The sequence below is a fragment of the Amyelois transitella genome, chromosome 17 (genome assembly GCF_032362555.1).
Source record: "Amyelois transitella isolate CPQ chromosome 17, ilAmyTran1.1, whole genome shotgun sequence".
Classification (NCBI taxonomy): domain Eukaryota; kingdom Metazoa; phylum Arthropoda; class Insecta; order Lepidoptera; family Pyralidae; genus Amyelois; species Amyelois transitella.
The window spans coordinates 4,776,880-4,799,101 of NC_083520.1; the positions used below are offsets into that span (position 1 = coordinate 4,776,880).

Genomic DNA, 22,222 nt, shown 5'->3' on the forward strand with positions numbered 1-22,222 from the left:
TGACCACAATTCATTCCTCTCAACTCTGTCATAGGCCTTTTCCAGATCTACGAATGTGCAATAGACTTTTTGACTCTTGGCCAAAAACTTTTCGGCTATGCACCGCAAGGAAAAGACCTGATCAGTACATCCCATTCCCTTTCGAAATCCCGCTTGAGCATCCCATATTTTGTCATCAGTTTCATTCCTGACTCTATTAATCAATACCTTAGCATACAATTTGCCGACGACGCTAAGCAGGCTTATACCACGATAATTTTTGCAGTCCAGCTGTGACCCTTTTCCTTTGTAAAGTGGCACGATAACAGCCTTACACCAATCTTTTGGTACTCGGCCGCTTCTCCAACACAAATTGAAAAGGCAGTACAACTGACTAGCTACTACGCCTTTTCCTGCTTTAAGCATCTCGACCGACACTCTATCACACCCAGCAGCCTTTCCCGCTTTCATACTCTTAAGTGCTTCCACAATTTCGAACATTTCAATTTCGCCTTCCATCTCATTCTCTTTTTCTTCGCTATAGCAGAAATCTTTCTTATTTCCTTCCTTTTTTTCAAATAAACTTTCAAAATAGTCCTTCCATATCTTTAGTACACATTCTTCTCCTTTCACAACGCTACCATCCTGGCATCTGATCCTAGTCAGCTCTCTGGTTATAGTATTTCCTCGGGCTGACCTTACGGATTTCCAGAATACTTTCAGATTTGACTGAAAGTCTTCTGATAGCCTTTTATCAAAATCCTCTTTATACTCTTCTTTCTTTCTAATCACAGCTTTCTTAACCAAATCTTTCATTTTCTTATATTCCTTACGTGCTTCATTCACATCTTCATCTATAACCTCTTGCATTCTTAAGTTAGCTTTTGCTGCTAACAAATCCAGCCATGCTTTCTTCTTTAATCGCACAAGTTCTTGCACATCTTTACTCATCCACGCATTTTTGTGATTTTTTCCTTTCCTTCTTCTACTTACACCACACACTTCAACAGCTACTTTCACAATTCTTTCTTTAAATTCCTTCCATCCATCTTCAATATCGCTCATTTCCTCTAAATCTTCAAATTCATCCTTCAGTCTATTAATATACTTCTTACCTACATCCATATCTTGCAAATTTTCTACTTTTACTCTTTCCAAAGCGCTGGTTTGCTCCCTTACCCTGTGCCGCCAGCGATTGAAGATACCCCTTATCCGGGATATCACCAGTAAATGGTCCGAGTCAATGCCAGCACCGCGATATGCACGGGTATCCAGCACTTTGTTCTTCAATCTTTCATCTACAATCACAAAGTCTATCATACTTTTTAAAATACCTTCCACTCTTGTGTAGGTGTGGATCTCTTTATGTTGAAACATTGAGTTCGACACAAAAAGATCCCACTCTAGACAAATTTCTAATACACTTCTTCCATTATCATTCACCTTTTCGTCACCACACGCACCAAGCACCTTTTCATATCCATCACGCTTTACACCCACCCATCCATTAAAATCACCTAACATAATAATCTTCTCATTTGGCTTGGTAACTTTCAATACTTCTCTTACACTATTCCAGAACTCCTCGTTTTCGCTTTTTGCTGATGTTGTACCCCTCGAACCCACATCCCAAGGTGCATAAACACCTAGAACGAAGATCCGAGTGATTCCAACTTTCAGCCTAATCCATAGAAGACGAGGGCTGACACACTCATACTCATTCACGCACTCAGCCATTCGTGCAGAAAGAATTAGACCGACCCCTTGACAGCCTCGGCTGGTACTGGAAATTCCAGACCAATACGCCGTGTAAGGGCCGTGCTGCGTCGCGTCGCATCCTTTCCGCTTCGTTTCATTCACGCACAACACATCCAAACGTCTTTCATCCATCATCTGGCATACTTCCTCAATCTTATCCTTCATTCCTCCTCTTACATTCATCGTCGCAAAGCGGCTTTCAGCAGACCGCATACCGCTCCCGCCGGGAACGAGACGTGATGGGGTGCGGACACCATCGCCGCCATCTAGGTGCTCTTTCAAAAGATTTGCATCCATGCGATTCCCACGAGACGCTAGGGAAAAATTTTGTCCGCCCCAGCAGAGCCCCGCATGCCAGGGTAAGGCTAGCCATTACCTGGGGGTCGCCCAACCCCATGGCGGAAGTGGCACGCTCGAGACTAGGCTCGCCCCTAGCCATGCATCCATCGGCGCGGCAGACCTTAGATTGGCAGGGATTTACATTAAAGAGGAATCCCAAGTCTATCCCTTAGTCGGCTCTTACGACATCCGTGGGAAAGAGATGGAGTGGTCCTATTCTTTTGTAATGGTGCCGGGAACCACACGGCATTGCCGGGAACCACACGGCATCAATGTCTATATTTAATATTTTCAAGAAGACCTCTGAGAAACGATATATCTACATAATAATTGCAGAGACAAACATGATTTATATTTATCAAATCAGCAGCCTAAATCTAAACTGTTGTTGTGTCGGCGAAAGATCAAATCATTGATAATGTAGAAAACATTTAATACAATAATTTTGCAGCTTATAACATTGACTATGATGCTGACGATACATGATCAAAATTCCACACACGCTCCATTTTAAGAGCTATAAGTGAACAGAAATCTGTCTAGGCTAGAATCTCCGATGCCGCTCATATTTCACAAATAAAAGTGGAATTGCTTGGCGTTTGAAGCGAGATTTCGTATTTTGCAAACACGTTTGCTTTTAGCTTTCCGTCTAGTTTTTTTTACGAAGGAGAAGATATTGATTTGGAGCTAAGCGCCACAAATCTTTTAGAGATGGTGACACAACCTTCGCATATTATCCATTATTTGTTATTCACACTTTTTGTGGTTTGATATAGCTAATTTTTGTTGGCTGTTCTCATAAAACAAAACTCAAGTTAGTTTTGTACTCCACGTTGATCCCTTAGGAGTTTTTATAAAAAATTGACTAAGTTTGAGTATTGACGAAAATGTTTAGTCATACTTTTATGTCAACCGTATCTCATATACGTTTAGGAACTACTTTATCTATACCTAGACGACTAAGTAGCTAAAAGGGAGGCTTTTTATCTTCCTTCAGACGTCACACCTCGTCTCCATTAGCTGTATAAGTGGATTTCTTGTCTTGTCTGAGGCAGTTTACGGTTTGTCCCCATTTAAGCTTTGTTCAAGTTTTGTTTGGCTTAGATAAGATACTGTTCATTCTGTTTAAATATTCGTCGCCTTTGTATTCTTTATAGCTAGAGCATTTGATAAAATTTGCCTCCATACTACGTAGATTTTTGTTCCAAGTCAAAAAGATAAAGTAATGATTAGTGTGTTTTAATTGATGGGAAAAAATATCTCTAAATTTCCCATTAATGTTCGAGAGAGATCAAATCAAATAGAATGTGATAGTACCATCAACAGCACATCAACCTACCCAAATTTACCGAAAATTGCCTCTTTTTTTCCGTGTCATAGAGTCCTAGGTAGTTTAACTTGACATATTCACTGTACGTCACAACTAAAAAACTACAAATTTAATTAGTACAGTATACATAATCATTGACCGCAATGAAATTGCTGTATTTACTCTTTCATTAGCTAACATGTTAACTGTAAATAGCGTCAATGAACTAATCAGACCAACAAGTGCCAATCAGGTAGTTATTTTATAATAATAGCATGCCAGCTAGCGTGGCGACATACAAATAAGTTGATTACTATGTAGGATCCTATCATTTGCCGCTGTATAGATGTATTTGTACATTACTTTATTATGAGTAATATAATCTTGAATTTTACCATTTCTATCAGTCGGGTAATTTGTGTTATTATTATTTTAAACTTTAAATGTTTATCCCGCGATAACACTCTCGTAAGAATTCCTTAAGTCTCTTAGTACTTCAATGTTTTCTTAAGAGCTGTCTGCAACTTTCCAGATTCTTAGATTAGGTTTTAGGTTGCTGTACCGGTCAGTTTTTAAATTCAAGACTTTATCTAAGCGTCAAAATATAATAATATAAATGATTTGTTCGAAAGGTTTAAAAATGTTTAAAACATCTACACCAAAAACAGATTACATAACGGTAATCTTATTCATGCATTAAGATGTAAGTGCTAAATATCCTTATAAAGATGTTAATTTGGAAACAAAAACTTCACTTGATGGATCAACTGAACAGTTTTCTTTGCAATGACTTTATGTTGCCTTTGTGAAAAGTGGCAATATTTTATTATAATGGTTAGAGAAATTTCACTTTCTTTATCAGCTTGTTACAGATATGTATTATTGTTATTGTAACATTATTATAAGTGCTGTTATAACAGAAATGTGCTGGTTTTTTTAAAATATTTTATCGTTGGTCACCAATTTTTGGAAATAATCTTGTAAATTATGATATTTTCTTATCCAGAGAAGTGTCTTGGTTAACATTAAATTTATTGATAAGTATATTCAGCCATTCAGCTGAACGCAGCTTTTCAATCTTTTCGAAACTGTTTGCTCTGTCTATTCCACATGGGCCAAAGACTTGACATATGTCTGCACGATATTTCTACATTTGCTTCATACTGATCTCACGTACAGATTCAAAGATTTACTTGTATACGCCTCGAATAGCCATGGCCGTGAGTCAAGTGTTACTCAGAGCGGAGGCTTCCCTCTTGTTCAAATTAATCGATGACGGTTTTTAAGACAGGTAATAATGTTGTAGTCAGATTATCTCTCATTTCCTCTGATAAGTGTTTATTATTGTTAAGTCAGTATTAACTTAGGTCTTGGGATCACCTTTATTTATTATTATTTAACTCTTTATCGCACATAAAAATGTAACAAATTATAAAAGTCATTAGATCTTAAAGAATATGTACTAATGGCGGACTTTTCCCGATTTGAATTTCTTCCAGACAACCGAAATAAAAAGGAAAATACATAAGCAGGCAGCGCACATAAAAACATTAAGGTTGCATTATAAAAATTAATAAAACTGCAGTACCTGGGTGAGCAATATATATACATATATAAATATTATATTATACATTATATGTATAATAAAATCCATATAATGTTTAATATTTATATATAAAAATTACTCGTTTAATTAATAAATTAATTAAACGAGCAATTTTTATATATAAATTATTTAAATTTAATAGGATTTCTGTGTTTTTATTACCACATTAGTCATAAACTAGACACTACATTTATTAATATAGTGTGCATTTTCATTTCCACATTTTTTTCTCTGTTGGTATGTTTACATGGTGTGTTATCATAAAATAATTATAAATTGTACATATTTATTTTAACACCAAAGTAGAAAGCGATACAATATAAAATAACATCAGTCTACCCGGGTAGCCAAAGCTGACTCATGCAATGACTTTTTGCATCATTGCCAACATTCTATCTCTCTTATTATCCCTATCACGATGGAATAAAGCACAGTTTTCATTGAACATATATATTGTAATCGTCTTGTTGTCTGTTATAATCGGCTCGAGGTGGCGTAATAACTTGAGTGTTCGCATAGAATATGCAATCAAATAATCTTTTCTTCTATTGTTCGGAGTTCAAATAAATATCAAGTTTGCATTTGACATTGAAAAATAATTTCATAAAAATAAAACAAAAGAAAAGAGTAGTTTCTTGGAGTACCATTGTGTGTTAAGTGGTATTTTTGAAAATATCATCGTTTTAATGAATAAATTTCGTTTTAGTTTTAACACGCACTACGCTATTTTTGTTTTACGTGGAATGACTTCTATAATATTTATAAGTCAAAGTTCATTGCGTGTATAATTTTACGAGAATAACAAGCTATTTCTGGGCTTTCAGAATAAATTTTAAAATACATAGAACGAAATTCTAGTTTGTGTATGTATATCTATTCACTTTATAAAATCTAATCAGCCCAATATTTCTACAATTTATTACATTAAACAATTCGTTTTATATATGTAAGACCATAAGTTTAAGCCGTTCCGCAAATATAAAAAGTATTTTCACCTGCAAAACATTGATCTAAATAATAAAGAGTGCAGAAGAAATACGATAAATTTTATCTCACTTTTACTTTTATTGCTAATTTGTGCTTGAAAAAATCTGTTTCCACCGAAATCTCTTGTATGTACAACAAATATTAGTTGCTAGACGAAATATCTGTTTAAATCAACCGTGCTTATATCAGCTTTATTTTTGACTTTCATAAACAAGACGTGCGTAACAACAGTGTGCAAGGTTTTAGAAATGTTTTCATGGTTTTCTAAAGCTGTAAGTGTAGAAGTGTATTCTGTACTATTTTTATTTTGAGACATTTAACAGATTGTGGCCTTCAATACTCTATTCACGCAAGACATCGTCTGTATACGCTATTGCTCATTTGAATAATGAGCAGAAATGTAACTGGCATTTATTTAAAACTAATGTTCGGTCACTACAAAGCCGTCTCTGTTCGGACTAACATGAATAGAAGAGGTTTTTGCAGATAAGTGTGAATATATAAAGCGGCTTATTTCATTTCCTTTATCTGGCTGTAGCCAGCAATGAGGTCATAATTTGAGTCTTAGTTTGAATGCTATTCTGCCATCAGTCAGTTGTGTGTATTCATATTGTGGAGCAGTTTTTGCATACGAATATAACACTTCCTAACTATTTCCTTTGTCAAATGACAGCTATAAAATTGTGGATGTGAGTGTCTTGCGAATACAAATGGAGTGTCCGGATTTACTTGCGTACAACGTGAGTATTTATATTGCTAATTGTTTACTATTAACCAGGCATGACATCACTGGCTGGTAAATATTTTGGTATTGTACCAACGTATGATTGGCTCATTCGCCTTAAAAGTACCAAATAAAAAAAACAACAAAAAAAAAAAAATGAGAAAAAGAATTCTTACATTTATTTTTTCTTTTTTTTCTCTCATCATACCAATATCTGATGTATTGATATTGTATCAATTAGTAATTCCTTTCCCTTAGAGTACATGAAACAATAAGTAAATAAATTTTTTATAGTACGTGAACATTCAACCTTTAGTTAAGCCGATAGTCTAGCATACAACTAAGCAAAGGGATTGATAAGAGAGAAAGAAAATCAAAAAGCAGACATAGTTTCGTATTATAATTTCATCAAACAGTATATCAAAAAGGTATAAAATCGTGACCTACTCCGTCAACATATACTAGTTCAGTTTCTATTTTCTGAGTGGATACCTGTAGCTCTATAGAAAGCGTTGAGCCTCATTGTTGCACACAATCGATCCGTATCTATCCAAAGCTTCAATCTTTTTGTGTAAAAAAATTGAATGGCATCTCTAAAGTCGTGACATTTTCACCTTTCAATCGTTATACCCATAGGAAAATTGCAACTTCTAAAAGAAAAGATATACCATTAAATTTTTATACAGTTTTAATGATCGTGTTTCTAAAACTTGCGGTTATTGTAAGTCTTAGTACAAATTCACATAAACTATAGTATGATTGTATATAAAATTTAGTAATACATACATACATAAAATCACGCCTCTTTCCCGGAGGGGTAGGCATAGAAAAAATTTAGTAAGATTTTATATAAATAAAGTAAATAATTTCTATTCAAACTATGCTTCTCTATTCATTCTAATGCGTATATACAAATAAAATATCTTAAGATTAGTAGCATATTCTTCTCACATCACAACACAAGATATTAAATACCTACCGAACATTACAATACAATACCAAAAAACGACTCGCGACAAATCACGTTCTCGATTCTTCGCTGTATTTCTCCAGTAAAAAATCTCTTTCAATAGCTTGATTATCAGAAATGGGAGTTATTGACCTTTTTCAGAAGTAAGAGCGTGTTTTTCTTAAATTGTTCTGCTCTCACGAAGCAATTGACCGCGGTTACGTGAATGCGATTGCATCGTAGATGATTGACATAACGACATGCAACGTCAAGTGCAAAGTAATGAGATTATAGAATGATATCTGGCTTTTGAACATCAATCTTTAAAAAGAATATATGAGTACCGTACATACGACTCAGTTTCTAGCAGTTTCTTTCAAAGCTTTAATTTAAAGTTTTAATAGTTATAGAGCAAGAAATATTGATTATTTTTTAATTATCAAGCTAGTTCTTAATTCGGGTGAAGAAAAATTTAAAACAAAATTGGACTGATTTTGTATTAATTGAAGTTACCCGTTATCACGTTACGTACGGTACGTTCTATGTTAATATTGAACAAGTTGTACGTAACTCTGAAACGGATAAACTATCGCGAATGTATTTGTTTTTCATTCTGAATTAAACGATTCGCATTTTACTAACGAACTATTCAGAGTATAACAGATGAGTAAAGTGTATTTAATAAAGTAAAGTGCATACTCGTTTACTCAATTAAAACTTAAATTTTAATAATACAATATGGATATGTATCAAAATATATATATATAAAAATATTATTCGTAAAAGAAATATTACAGCCGTCCATAAAACTTATTCCATAATGTTGTAGTGACGCTGTTTATCTATCTTAATGTTATCCCGCTAAATGCCACTAGGGAAATCTATTAGCTACCACTGCTTGGATTATAATCAAGCTGTTGCCCGCGACTTTCTTCGCCTTAAATATATTTTGATTTTACTCATTATATACATAGTTCCAATGTCTAATCTATCTAATATGAAAATCCGTTTAGTATTTTTTTATAAGAGGATAATGAATGACTGCGATTAACTGAGATATGAACGCACATTACCGTTGGGTAGATTTGAATCTGGCCTGGGTTTCTTGTGTGGTCAACAACAGTCATGAACAAAGCAAAATAAGTCTGGAAAGTATTAGTTTTAATTTTTTTCTTTATTGTCTTGGGTAGTCCATTTCAGCAAATTTCTAAAGGGTATCTTGCTTGATTGAATTAGTACATAAAATCACACCCCGGAGATCTCTCAGGCAGAGACTACATCTTTCAACTTGCTACGATCCCTGTACACTTCTTTCGCTTCATCCACATCAGTTTCTTAATACAAGCTCGTCAGTTTCGGGCACTCTTGATCAACCTTTCCAGGACCAGGACGTCACAGAGTTATTTAATTAGTTACCGAATTATTTAGGATGTCTTAATTTAGCCAAATGCAATAAAAAAGTTATATAGATGGAAGATTTGCCAATAAGCCAACACGATTGTTTAACACTTGAATAGTTCAATCATCTCATGTTTGTTAACCATTGGATTGAGCTCGCTAACGGACTGTTTTGATGACTGATTCTGAGATATGTATGCATATATACATTAGCAACAACTCAAGGCTATGTTTTTGTGAGCTTAACGTTTTGTCTTGCTGTGATGAAAAAGTGACCCAAATACTTTGTCTTAGAAATGCTCTTCAGTAAATTACTTTTGAAATAAGATTTTAGTTTATGTTTATTTACATCTTTCTCAATTTTAATTATTTTATTTAAGATTATTGTGTATGCAAAAAAAAAAACATAGCCGAATAATTTTAAAAATAGAATAAACTTCTTGAAAGTCAGGGCCGCATTAAGCTGGGCCGTATAATTTAACCAAGTTTAAATGTTGCCAGCTCGAGCAACAAATGCGGTGCAAAGAGAGAAAAACACGAAATTATAGTTTATTTCGCGTCGGCTGCACTTTTTCCCGGCTAAATGTTCATTGCAGGGGTTTGTGCGACCTTAATGAATACTCTACGCCTATGCAATGCGTTTCTGCAGCGTCGAACATTTTACACCCTCTTTGAAAGCCGTTTTACTCAGGAATTTGTAAGCTTTGCAATGTGTTTTTAAATATGAAAAGAAAATGGTAATAGAAATGGTTTGAACTTCAAAATATAATTACAAACAATCAATTTTTTTTCATATGTTTCATAAATAATGTTTAAAATGGTTTCTATTTGGAAAATTGCTAAACAATACTTGCCGTAATTATCAGAGATTTAAAGAAACTTCCAGATCACGTTCCATTTTCTTGTTAGTAATATAGAAGCAGAAAAAATGGCGGCCCTTTTCCAGTTTCTCGTACTAAAATTCTCTTTTAACGGTGAGTCCGATATAAGTCGGCTTACTTGTAATACCTACTAGAATTTTCTTATTTTCCGTTGCCAGGTGCATTCTCCCTGAAAATGAAAGAATTTTACTTTTCTCGGATTCAAGCCCAACCCTGGAATCATTGTAAATAACTATAAAAGCAATAAAAGAAAATAGAATTTTAGACATTGCATTTTTATTATTTTTGATGTGAAGACGAAATTGAAAACAGTTTTTTTTTATAACGACACACTACCCTTGCAGCAAAAAAATAAAGAATATTGATATAAAGTATTATGTTACGTATTTTTACGTAACAAATATTTTTTTTGCATAATTTATACTTAATGACGCCATTATCAGTTCTTAAATCTTGTTTGCACTATTAAACGTAATTATCTGAACGTACCGTATCTAACGAATTCACGATTATGATTGTCTTACATCATTGTTACGCATACTTCCATTTATCGATATCGATAAAAGAAAAAATATATAATTATAAATTTATTTTCAGTGTCTTTAGTTTATTAGCTCTTACAATGTATCGGTAGGTCTTATAAAATTTTTAATTTAGAAATATGAACCGACTGAAAAGCAAGTTAGGCGACCATTAATTTAGTGTAACTCACATCAATGCATTGCGAAATGCATCAGTTATTCAAGCAATTGTAATCAGATTTGGCACATCAATGCCATTTTATAGCCACTAACAAACGTGGTCTGTTTACTGATCAAAAAAGGAACAACTTCAAACGATACTTCAACAATTCAATTTCACTTTCTTAATGTTATTTTCTTTTGTGAAAACTTTCACTAAGTAGCACTTTATTATAAGATCCAGCTCTTTGGATATCGTAAATGGTAACTAAGAGTGTTAGCGACGCGCTTACGTAGGACCTATATCTGTAAAAATTTCATATATAGTAGTCTAAGGCTTTATGGTTTATGGCAAAATGTCAGGTTTTGTTTACAAAAAGTGTACATTATGCCTTGGATTTTTGTTTAAACATATATAAGGTCATAAGGCGAACCTCGTGCTCCTCTAAAGATAGGTAAGGATGTAAATGGGATTAAGGTCACGATAAAGACGTAGATTTGCCTTAACTTTGGATTTTTTTACACTAATCTAAGAAAAGTGACGATTAGTTAAACGCCCGACTTCGCACGGGTAGCATTTGTAGAAAAAACCTTCCTCAGAAAACCCTCTTTTCAACATTGTGAACAGGAACAAAATCCATACACAACTTTCCGAGATTAGCCCATACACACAGACAATACATACAGAGAAAAGAGTGGAATATGAACTGATAAGAAGTAATACATTACACATTGGAGACGACTATATACTTCTAATAATAAGTTTTCTATCGTTTGATCAACATAATAATTTGGTCCTGGAATTGATCAGTTTCTTCCATTTTGGCTCGCATATTTTCTTTTCACTGACATTAAAAGGTCCTCCGATGTTATCAGGGTAATTGGTGGTCCTATTATCATCGTCTTCTTAAAGATTAGCTCTCAATTTGCCTCGGGCAGCGATTTCTATGCCAATGATCGATTTTATCAAGATGGCGCTTGTTTTGGCTACGTAATGTATGAAAAAATTAGCGATTCAGAACAAAAACGTCTATATGAGAGTTATTAAAATGTCCCAGAAATATGTGTAACAAACAGAGCCAAATTTAAGTGGTTTTCTAACCTCTTTCATTTGTCTTATTTTAGAATTATATTTTACAGAATCCTCTTTTAATGTACATTCTAAATTTAGGCTTGCTACGCCTTATAGTTTCGGCTATATGTTGTCATTAGTCAGTCCTTAACACAATAACTTATTAATGAACATAATAAACTTCAAACTTTTCCCTATTTATAAGCCTGAGTTTTATTAGGCATGCTTTTAATTGATACCAAATAAACCATTTGGTATTAACATGTTATATAAATTTATTGATGACTGATTGAATTATCATTCACATGAATACCTTACACCTTTTTAAAGACATATGGAAATGTTGAAACAATGCCCGATTGCACGATACGGTAAGCGTTTGCAAAACGTTTATTTACATAAACCGATGCTAGTGTAACTAGAAGTCGCAAATTTATATTTAAAGTATTTTAAAAGACTTATATGTACAAGCGAAGAAAATATGCAGAGATCGTGGCAAGTGGAAAGAGGTAGTCTCTGCCTGCCCCTCCGGGAAAGAGGCGTGATTTTATGTATGTATGTATGTTATATGTACTAATAAAGGTTAACTACCACTGTACTTACAAAAACACCAAATTCACCCAATACATGATCATGGTCGTAAAGGCGCACTCCGGGCTATTCTCCAGAGAGGTGAAAATGTAACCGGTACTGACGCCAGAAGTATGAAGAACTTACTAGAAAAAGTTTATATCAAGCATTAAAATTTTAATCTAGCTAAATGTGTTGGCTCTTTCTATCTCTTCTTGGAAAAGACGTGTATTGTGTGTTTAATGTGGTTATTTAAAATAAGTAAAGGCATATTATAAATAAAAATGTTTATTAAGGCCAAAAAATTTTATGGTTTTGCTGGAATCTAGTACCTATATACAAAACATAACATTACATAAGGGCATTAGAAAAATTCTATGGGATAAAATCAATGACGCCATATAAAATATATTGCCTTAGAATGTATAAATATTAAGCAAATAATTTAAATTATTTTGTAGTAGGTATAACTGCTCTATGTTATCACATATTACATAATTATCATTAACGGTTCTTAAAAAAACTGGTCTACCTTTGTTCCCGTTAATTATTTTACATAATAATTAGAACCATTATTGTTAATGACCTATATTGAAAATAACGGTGTTTAATTACTTTAAGTACTTTCCTCGTGGAACTAAGATAATGAAGAAGTAATTGTGATAACGCTAGCAAACACATTTAAGTATAGGAATTTATTAAAATCATAGTATGGTATCGATGAGACAAATCTAACATAATTTTAACTGCATTTTATTAGATTCATTATATGCTTTGGATAAGGTATATGCTTTAGGAATAACACATCAACAAAAACTTCACAGGCAGCTAGTAATTTTTATATATTTAAAATAAGTATATAATTTAAAATGAGCTGTAATGCAAAAATTATAATAAATACATAATTACGTGCAAATGATTTTACTCTGTATATATATATATAAATAATAAATAACTATTGAATTATTATACAAACAACTGGGAATATGTGAAGGCCTTGATAGTTCTCTTAAATTACGAAGCATTGGATACCATCCATTACCGTTTAACAAAGCTAGGTCCACTAACTAACGAGAGTGCAGAGTGACTAAGTTTTGATTATTTTTGTACTAAAATAAATATAATTATAACTTGTACATAATTGCTTTACGGCGTCAATACGATGGCAGACCATTCGAACTATCGATCATAGAAAATTTACTTATACTAAAAAAAATGTAGTTGTCATGGGATTTGCGAAAAACTTATATTTTTGTAGGTGGCGCTAAATTCGTTGCGGGTAATAGCTAGTAATGGAATAAATTGCAGTCGTTTGCCGAGAATGCATCAGGTTTTCATAAATTTTTACTATGTGTTACTTCTGTACTCACATTGATTTATAGCATAGTACAAATATACTGATACCATAATGATAGCAGCAATATTGATTCACCTCGTATCAGTACCAAGAAGCGAAAGTGATTTGGTCACGTCGACGTTTTAGAGGTATGGTACTTAATTATGAGTTTCGGTTTATGGCCAGAGAAAGTTAATGATCATTACCTTGGATCAAATGTCAGTAATCTTTTGTAATTTGTTAAGGTTTGTAGGGCAATGATTTTTTTAGCAAATATGTTGGCGCTTATACTTAATTCTCAGTAACTACTTAATTATTTAATTCTAGATACTCGTACAAATACATTCAAATAAATAGTTTAAGTATATATATAAATGTTAGTTAGTAAATTACGAGTGTACTTAAAATATATATTCAAACCAAGGTTTTTAAAATTCTGTTTACATTGAAACTAATGTAATAAATACGTTAGGTAGATTGTATTACAATTTTACAACGAAAATTGCTCCATAAAACTTGGTCTTCCTCCGATGCGGCCTTTCGGCAACTTTCTCGTTCAAAATCTATTTCCCTGGTAGAAAGGTTTTGAACGTGTTCCAAAATCTATCCAGTATCCTATACTTATTGTGCCTGTTTGTACTGACGTAGAGTATTCTATCACCATTGTATTGTATGTTTTAAATTTATTTTTTATTGTATTAATTTGACTATATAGGCACTTAGATTAATTAGGAGCCCCGAGGTTCTCTTCAACATTCTATTCCCATTTAGCTCTTCACAGACCAGGTCCATGTTAAGTTATATCCAAATTTGTTGTGTTTATATTTAATGGAACTCTCTCGTGGATTCTTTTAAATGTCTACTCCCTTTTCCTAACTTAAATTTAAGAACTTATAATTTCTATTCATACTTCAAACAGCTAATTTTGATAAAAAAATACTTACTAAGATACTCGTAGTTAAACTTTTCAACCAAAATTGTAAGAGAATATTTCTGTACTTTATAGCACCAATATCTCTCAAGATAAGCGTTCAGCTTCCCCTGCACCTTTATTTCTTCGATTTATTCATGTCGCCGCATAAATTTACTTAGATAAAGGAGTACTCGGGATTTATTTGCACCACAAAAAGTATATATAAACTTGCACTACTGTTATACTTTTTCAAACTAAAAACATACGAAGCGAAAGAAGTATGAAGGGATCGTGGCGAGGCAAGTGGAAAGATGTAGTTTCTGCCTACCTCTCCGGGAAGGAAGCGTGATTTATGTACTTACGTGCTTGGACATCGGTCTTCTGGGAGATGTTTCGTGATTATTTTTTTATATGGCTTGAAAGACTTTAAAGAGAAATACGAGCTATTTTTTCCCAATATCATTGATGTGGCAGTAGTTTAAATAAATAGAAAAATGTCTCTTTTTTATCAAAATATATATGAATTCGTTTTTAAAGAATATCTTATGTCTGTTTCAGGTATTTTGGGACAACCTCAATCCGGTAAGACGTTAACTTTTAACGCGAAGCCAATTTAGAAAATTATCATAAAACTCTTGTAGGATTGAAATTCAAAGTGACCGCGCTGGGCTGAATTAATGCGGATTTTCTGAAAACTGGTTACTTTTGCCATGAGAATATTTTACTAACTTACAAAGTTTTGTCGTTAATTCAGTAAATATTGCCATATTTTTGAAAGGAGCATGAAAATTATTAGAGAAATATCGGAAAACAGACCCCAGGCCCCAAACAGGACTTGAAGGCCTCGTTTAGCTAAATAGTTTACTAACAGAATTACTAAAAACAGTCTTTTCCTTTTGTTCCTAACTTGCCCTACGAACATGAAAAATATGTTAAACGTATTAAATTTTATGCGAAAACATTTTGACGATACATATAAAACATTCTACGACTGTCGAATTTTCTGACAGTTTCACATTACAACAGATTCCGTATAAATTTGCAAATAAAAACAGTAACACTTCATGGAAACTTTTATTTTTAAGGTTCCGTACCTAATGAGTAAAAGCGTTTTTTTTTTATTGATAAAATATAAAATGTATTGATACTTCAAAAATAAATTATTAATTTAAATTAGATAAGGGGGGTTCTTATACATCCATACATAAAATCACGCCTTTTTCCCAGAGGGGTAGACAGGGACTACATCGGATCTCTTCTTAAGGGTTTTTAAAAGTATAACAAAAGTGATTATTCAAAATTTTTGCTCATTATCGAGAAACAAACCATTATTTTGTTAATTTCGCATTTATTAGTGTCAATGTGGATGGTGCGGAACCCTTTGTGTTAGTCCAACTCGCACTTGGTCATTTCCGTTTGGAAGCGACACCGCTGTCGCCTGTAATATTTTTTCCGCTTTACTCCCTTCTCATTCACCGGAGCACTGCATTTTTCATTTGCAACCTAAAACCCGTATTCACCCGGTATTCGGTATGGGTGAGGCCTTTTCATGTAAATTGTGGTTTATAAATAGGATTTTTCCGATCTTTTACTCTTTAGGCTTAATTTATTAAGATATCTAACAATATATTTATTATACATAATATATTTATTGTGCAGCAGCAGCATACATACGAGTATATTGATGAGTAACGGAGAAGAACATAGGATTCGAGCAGGCGAATCCGCGGGCGAAAGTTAGTTTGATATTAATCAGATTTGAAATGTATTCAGTTTAATTATTACCATTTTAGAATGGTGTAATATTTTTTCAAACGATATGCCTATTAATATTCATATTTAGTAATTTTCCCTATCCCGAATGTAGGTGAGAATCGATAAAATTATCACACGCTTTGTTTGTTTTTGTGTAGTATCGCATTCGCATGAAATTCCATGCCACGATATTGGTTCTAAATATTGAATTTACGTAATTTGATAATTATGTTATTGTTTTTGCAATTGTTACGTTTCACAATATGTAGAGTATAAAATATGTAAATAAATATATACGGTACAAATTACACACGAAAATGCACAGTATTTTATTTTTAATATTATTTTTAAGTGAGCTTGAAGCGAAAAGAGATTTAATTAAAATTTTTTTGTACTACGGGCACAATGTTTTTTTTTACATAGTGTTTTATTTCACTATCATCGCTACATGTTATAAAGTTCCCCTTTTCTTTGTGTATTATTGCGCTAATCTTGCATATTTCGGAGACTGATTTTGTTCCCGTAGGAGAATTTCTGAGGAAGATTTATATCTATAAATGCTACCCGTGCCAAGCCGGGGCGGACCGCTAGTTTTACATATTTTACACTTCAATTGCGTTTAAGAGTTTGTGAACCCCATTCACTTGAAATGCCAAGGTCTTTTATTGTTACTATAGTGCATTGTATTTATTTCCTGCCTTAAACCATAGTCTATTAACGTGTCCATTCGATGTCACAGATCACTGGTAAGGTAATGAAGTAGGGCTGTACTTAGAGCTACTAAAGGTAATTGTAATTCAGAAAGCAATATCTAAAAGTTAACCTTTAAAAAATGGCAAAAGAAAAAATTAAAAATCATTCTCCTTCTCCAGCCTCTTACTTATATGTACCCGAAATTTCAGGAAAATTGGTTTAGCAGATAACGCGTGAACGTACGCGTAACATTTATAACATTAGTTATGTTTAGGTTAGTATTCTGTTCATTCACATTATAATAATTCATAGACCTTGATTATCTTTATGACTATTATAGAAAATTTCCTTACAAGTACTTCCCACGTCCGGGCAACTTGTTTCGCATTTATATTCCGAATGCGTTCCAAAATTAAACTATATCGCGGTAACTTTGCGTTATTCTATAACTACGGTTTGTAGTTTAAAATTGGAATTCGATGCCGAAGTTTGCCTTAGCAGGAGTTAAGATCTAGTCCCACACATTAGGGTCGTACCAGCGATGTGGCACGTCAGAACCTGAAAAAATAATACTGTTGCATTCGTTATCTATGAATTCAATACACACGTCTATGTCCGTACCGTCAAAGGGATCTCAGGTGTCAAGCCGAATATAACTTTTAAATAATAAAACATTTAAACCATATCATAATTTTTTCATAATGTTATTTACTACTCTAGCCCTATTGAAGGAAAGGAAGTCTTGACAAAATAATGTAGTTCAACATTTTGTGGCGGCGGCCATCTTGGACGGATTTCTACTCGTACTGAACATATGTAGAGAAGAACATAGCTTATTGAACATAGCTAAGAACACTCCCTGACACATTTACCTTTCGGAAAAAAGAAATCTTCTTAAAACAAAATCATTTCATCTGTTCGGGAGCTATACCTATGCTAAGGACAGACACTTAAACTTATAACACCCGGTAGTATTTTTAACAGGGATTAAAAAAAATGCATCATTATCATCACGGCGGCCTTTTGAGGAGCCAGTCTTGTCTATACTAATATTATAAAGCTGAAGAGTTTGTTTTGTTTGTTTGTTTGTTTGTTTAAACGCGCTAATCTCAGAAACTACTGAACCGATTTGAATAATTCTTTCACTGTTAGATAGTTTATTTATCGAGGAAGGCTATAGGCTACATTTTATCCCGGGATATTTATATATTTCCTACGGGAAACGTTAACAATGCAGGTGAAAGTTGAATGAGTCGGCCATCTGCGAGCTTTCCACGCGAACGCTGCACAAACCAACAAAGATATGGGTCTTTCTACGTTAAAGGAGCATCTGATATTAAGAAGAGTGGCACGATATAAATATTTAAAATAACATATTTTTCCAATAAAGAACTAAGTAAACAGATATTTTGTATACTTGTCTTGGATATAGAACATCTTCTCTCTTCTTTCACTGTTGGCGATCTTGTACCTGGCTTTAATCAGTCTCAGCTTTCGTGCCGTCTGATCGTAATCCCTGCGCTGTAGTGAGCTGCTACACCCTCTGGTATCAGGTGTCGGTCTTTATTCTAGGACTCGTCTAATGCACAAATGCATGCAACGATATTTTTTAGGCACCGGACGAGCCACGTTTCAGCCACGTCTCTGGCACGGCCCTGATGTGAGCATACACCTTTAAGTTCGAAGTGATCGATCGTCAACTATAAGGTGAAGTACATTGCCTACTCCATTGACGCGACTCAGGTTAACGATGTCGCCTTTGACTTAGTCTTCGAGAATTCCTTTCGTATTATGAGACGGAACTGCATCGGTTTGATCTTAAACGCTCTGTTGTGTTTCTCGTTCACAATCACTTTTAATGGATCGAGTGTGTTTATTTTTGCAATGTAGTAATGTAGCGTTGGACTATGGAGGTGATGGCACATTCAAAAAGGAGTACACTAACTAACAGTTTTGGATAAAATAATATATTCTGTTGTTCCACCAACAATTTATGCAATTTCAATTATGAACCTAAGAGATAAATATACTTGGGTCGTTTGTCAGAACTTTACAATTATATCATGTAATTAGATTATAAACGCGGGGTTATATTATTTCCTTTAGAAATACTTAATTCGTCAAGCGTAAATCGTCAAGAACACATCTTGAGTCGTAGTCTGAACAACTAACCCCTGATATTCATGCGTTACGACTGGAGTTAACTAACACTTAAAATTGTATTTGCTTAGTTTGCGTATGAATTAGTGAAATATATCATAGTCATACTAATTAAAGAGTAAGTGTATGTGCGTACATGGAGAAAGAATTACGTGCTCTCATACGTAGAAAATAAACAGATTTGGCTAAAGAAAATAGAGTATAAGTATTATAGTATATATAGCTTATACATTAGAGTGAAACATAAATTGAGTAAGAGCATCAGTTATTAATGTAACTAATGTACGTAGTTCAAAAGCAGTAGAATTCGAACCCGCGCATATTTACACCTTACCCACTCAACCACCTACGCTCATAATGAAATGTTTTTCATATGACTACTATACGAGTTAAATATTCAATAGTGATATAAAAGCCTACGGCATCGAGTGTGTTTGGGCGGGCGGCGCCGACGGGGTCGACGACCTCGGTAATAACTTCCGCTTACCTGAAAATTCTAGTCGTTAGCATAGGCTAGACTTTCTGCATTGACGAAGAAAGTTTGAAGGGAACTTATAATGGATTGATTCATTTTATTATGGTGTTTGCATACATACATTTATTACGCCTTTACAAGGTAAACCGAACGAACAGTCTCGAAAAGACTCAAAACCCACTTTCAGTTGGATTGTTTCAAAGACAAAAGCCCTGATAAATATGTCTATCTGACCCTTTGTAAATTAAAGCTCTTTCATTATTCTTTTGAGAAGGGATGGAAAGATACACCTACATATGTGTATTCTATTTGACATCTTATATCAATGCTCATCACTTTTGTATATTCAAATATTGTCAGAAACTTGAACATGCCTTGTGGTTCAAAGTAACTTTTCACATTTTGTAAATGTCTTTATACTTCTGCAACTTTACCTGTCAGATGAACTCAAAGGCTTATAAACATCGACGTTTGCTTTGAAAATTTAGTTTGATATGAAGCAGCTTTCTTTCGACATAACTAAGTTAGACATTTCTGACAATAACTCAAATTGGTCGTTCAAAGCGCTCTCTGAATTAATATTGCGTATGAATTTTATGAATTTATTTTATGAAGATTTTATTTTATGAATATTCGGAAAAAAAAATTGATAAAAATTTATCCGACTTACTTTTACTATTATTGTTATTTTTAATAAATAGTTACTTTTGTTCGCTTACTGTATTAATAATATTAATTTTTAAATCATTATAACTAGTACACTAGTGTTTTTTTTTTGTTTTAGTGTCACATAGTTGTAATAGATATTCTTGCCCCGAATCAAACCACAAGTGCTAGATCGTCTTCAAGGTTTTCCACCGTGGTTCTATAAAGTGAACGGAATACCAGCATAATGAATGAACCGTTTGATTGAATCCATTGTCAATTGAAGAAGTTCATCCCACGACCTACAACGCCGCAATACGATTTCAGGCCCGGAGCGATGCAGATATTGGCGCTTATTCTGTACCTTCCAATATACTAATATAATAAAAAGAAAAAAATGTTTATTTGGTTAAAAAAATTTTTATCAAGTTGTATACCTAGGCTTATACTTTCATTCCCAAAAATTCATACGGAAGGGAATTCTTAGCGATGCGTAAGTTCAAAAATAGTTGACAGGTTTATCGCAAAATGACAATTTTAAGTTTAGGGAAATGCATTTGGTGTGTCGTAATTCTGTAATTGACAAGTGAGTTGTTGAAAAACAAAAATATTAAAGGTATGGACAGAATCTGCCCCGACATCACTATTTTCAATGAAGCAAGTATTGTTTTGTTTTAAAGCGTTTTTTTTGCTCGTAATGCAAATTTGCACAATAGGATGTTATTGAGCACTGGAAGTAATGGATTTCTTAAATGTCTATAATGTTTACAGCTGTAATGTTTACAGCACGCCTCTTTCTACATACCTACTTCTTTCGCTTCAATCACATTCTTGTCCGTTTCGGGAAATCTTAAACTGATCTTAAGGAACATTCATGTACATAGTTCTTCCCCTCTCGAAGTTCCCGTTCACACTTTCTCATGTCTTTGCTAAGTCAATCTGAGTCGAAAAGGCTATTCAAGTTTCATACACTAAAAATATCAAAATCGACTAAGAAACTGAATCATACAAAAACTATTTCTTGATTTTGAATAATTGTGACAACTGAAATGGCGTTAGAGAATAACATAACCACATTGTTGTGAATCAGCTTCAAAGAATTAATGTTTATATTTATTTTACAAAACAATAAAATACTTTAATGTTATTCTAGTCATTAGCGTGCAATTTCCATATAACAAATGGAAAATGTAAATGAAGTGGAACGCATAACTTTAACACTTGTGCTGAGCTTTGTTTCTCACGCGAAATTCGAATTGCCCCCACCATGCCATTTTAATTTACCTCTATCTGTAAGAGAGCGGTGAAATAAGCGTTCGTGAAAAGACCACCGAATTCTCTTGCGAAGTTCTTCTTTTTGACTGACTGAGGATTGTGAACACCAAACGGTTTTTTTCACAAAGGCGCTCCGGGCAGCACGATAAGGTACGTACGTATAATATGTCTCATAACGGATCTTCATCAGAATAAAAAAGATGAGAAATTAATGAGAAAAGAAGTTGCTCTTCAGTCGCACCGTCTTATTTACCTTGAGAACCAAAGCATAACTCATGGTGTGTGGAGTTTTATCGACTTAAGGTCGCTGGGTTTTCCATGAACCATGAACCACAAACCAGAGGATGTTTTAGTCTTTAGAAGAAAATAGCTTACAGTTTCGTCATTTTCCATACACACTTTTTAAATGGGACGTGTGTGTGATTAAATTGGCATATCCCTTTCAGAAAGTTTTTCATTTTGTTTGACAATCGTGTCGGGTCAGACGCGGGCGTTAGATTGGATTTGAACGAGTTCACCGCAGCTTGATAGCGTTTTTGCCACAAAAGTTAAAATAGTTAAACTACAAATTGCTATTCAGTTCACTTTTATTGTTTCTGTGGATTATCTTTTCTTTTTATTAAGAGTCTTTTTATTTGCCTTCATGATATATCTTAATAGTAGATTTCCTTTACTTTCGTTTTCGAATGAGATATTTTAATAAAGTTAGGCAGTTCTT

General features: G+C 33.6%; 1 protein-coding gene across 7 annotated transcripts in view; it reads left to right on the forward strand.

Annotated features, from left to right (window-relative positions):
• LOC106143348 (rap1 GTPase-activating protein 1) overlaps positions 1-22,222 on the forward strand; it is a 241,744-nt gene that overhangs the window by 181,517 nt on the left and 38,005 nt on the right. The window contains exons 1-2 of one of the 7 annotated variants that reach the window (XM_060948796.1): positions 6,564-6,718; positions 15,060-15,083. The exons of 5 other annotated variants lie outside the window; for them this stretch is intronic. In XM_060948796.1, coding sequence (XP_060804779.1) covers positions 6,689-6,718; positions 15,060-15,083 — 54 coding nt within the window. In that variant the 5' untranslated portion in view covers positions 6,564-6,688. Of the gene's footprint in view, positions 1-6,563; positions 6,719-15,059; positions 15,084-22,222 lie in introns of those variants that run through there. One more of the 7 variants, XM_060948794.1, reaches the window with a different exon arrangement.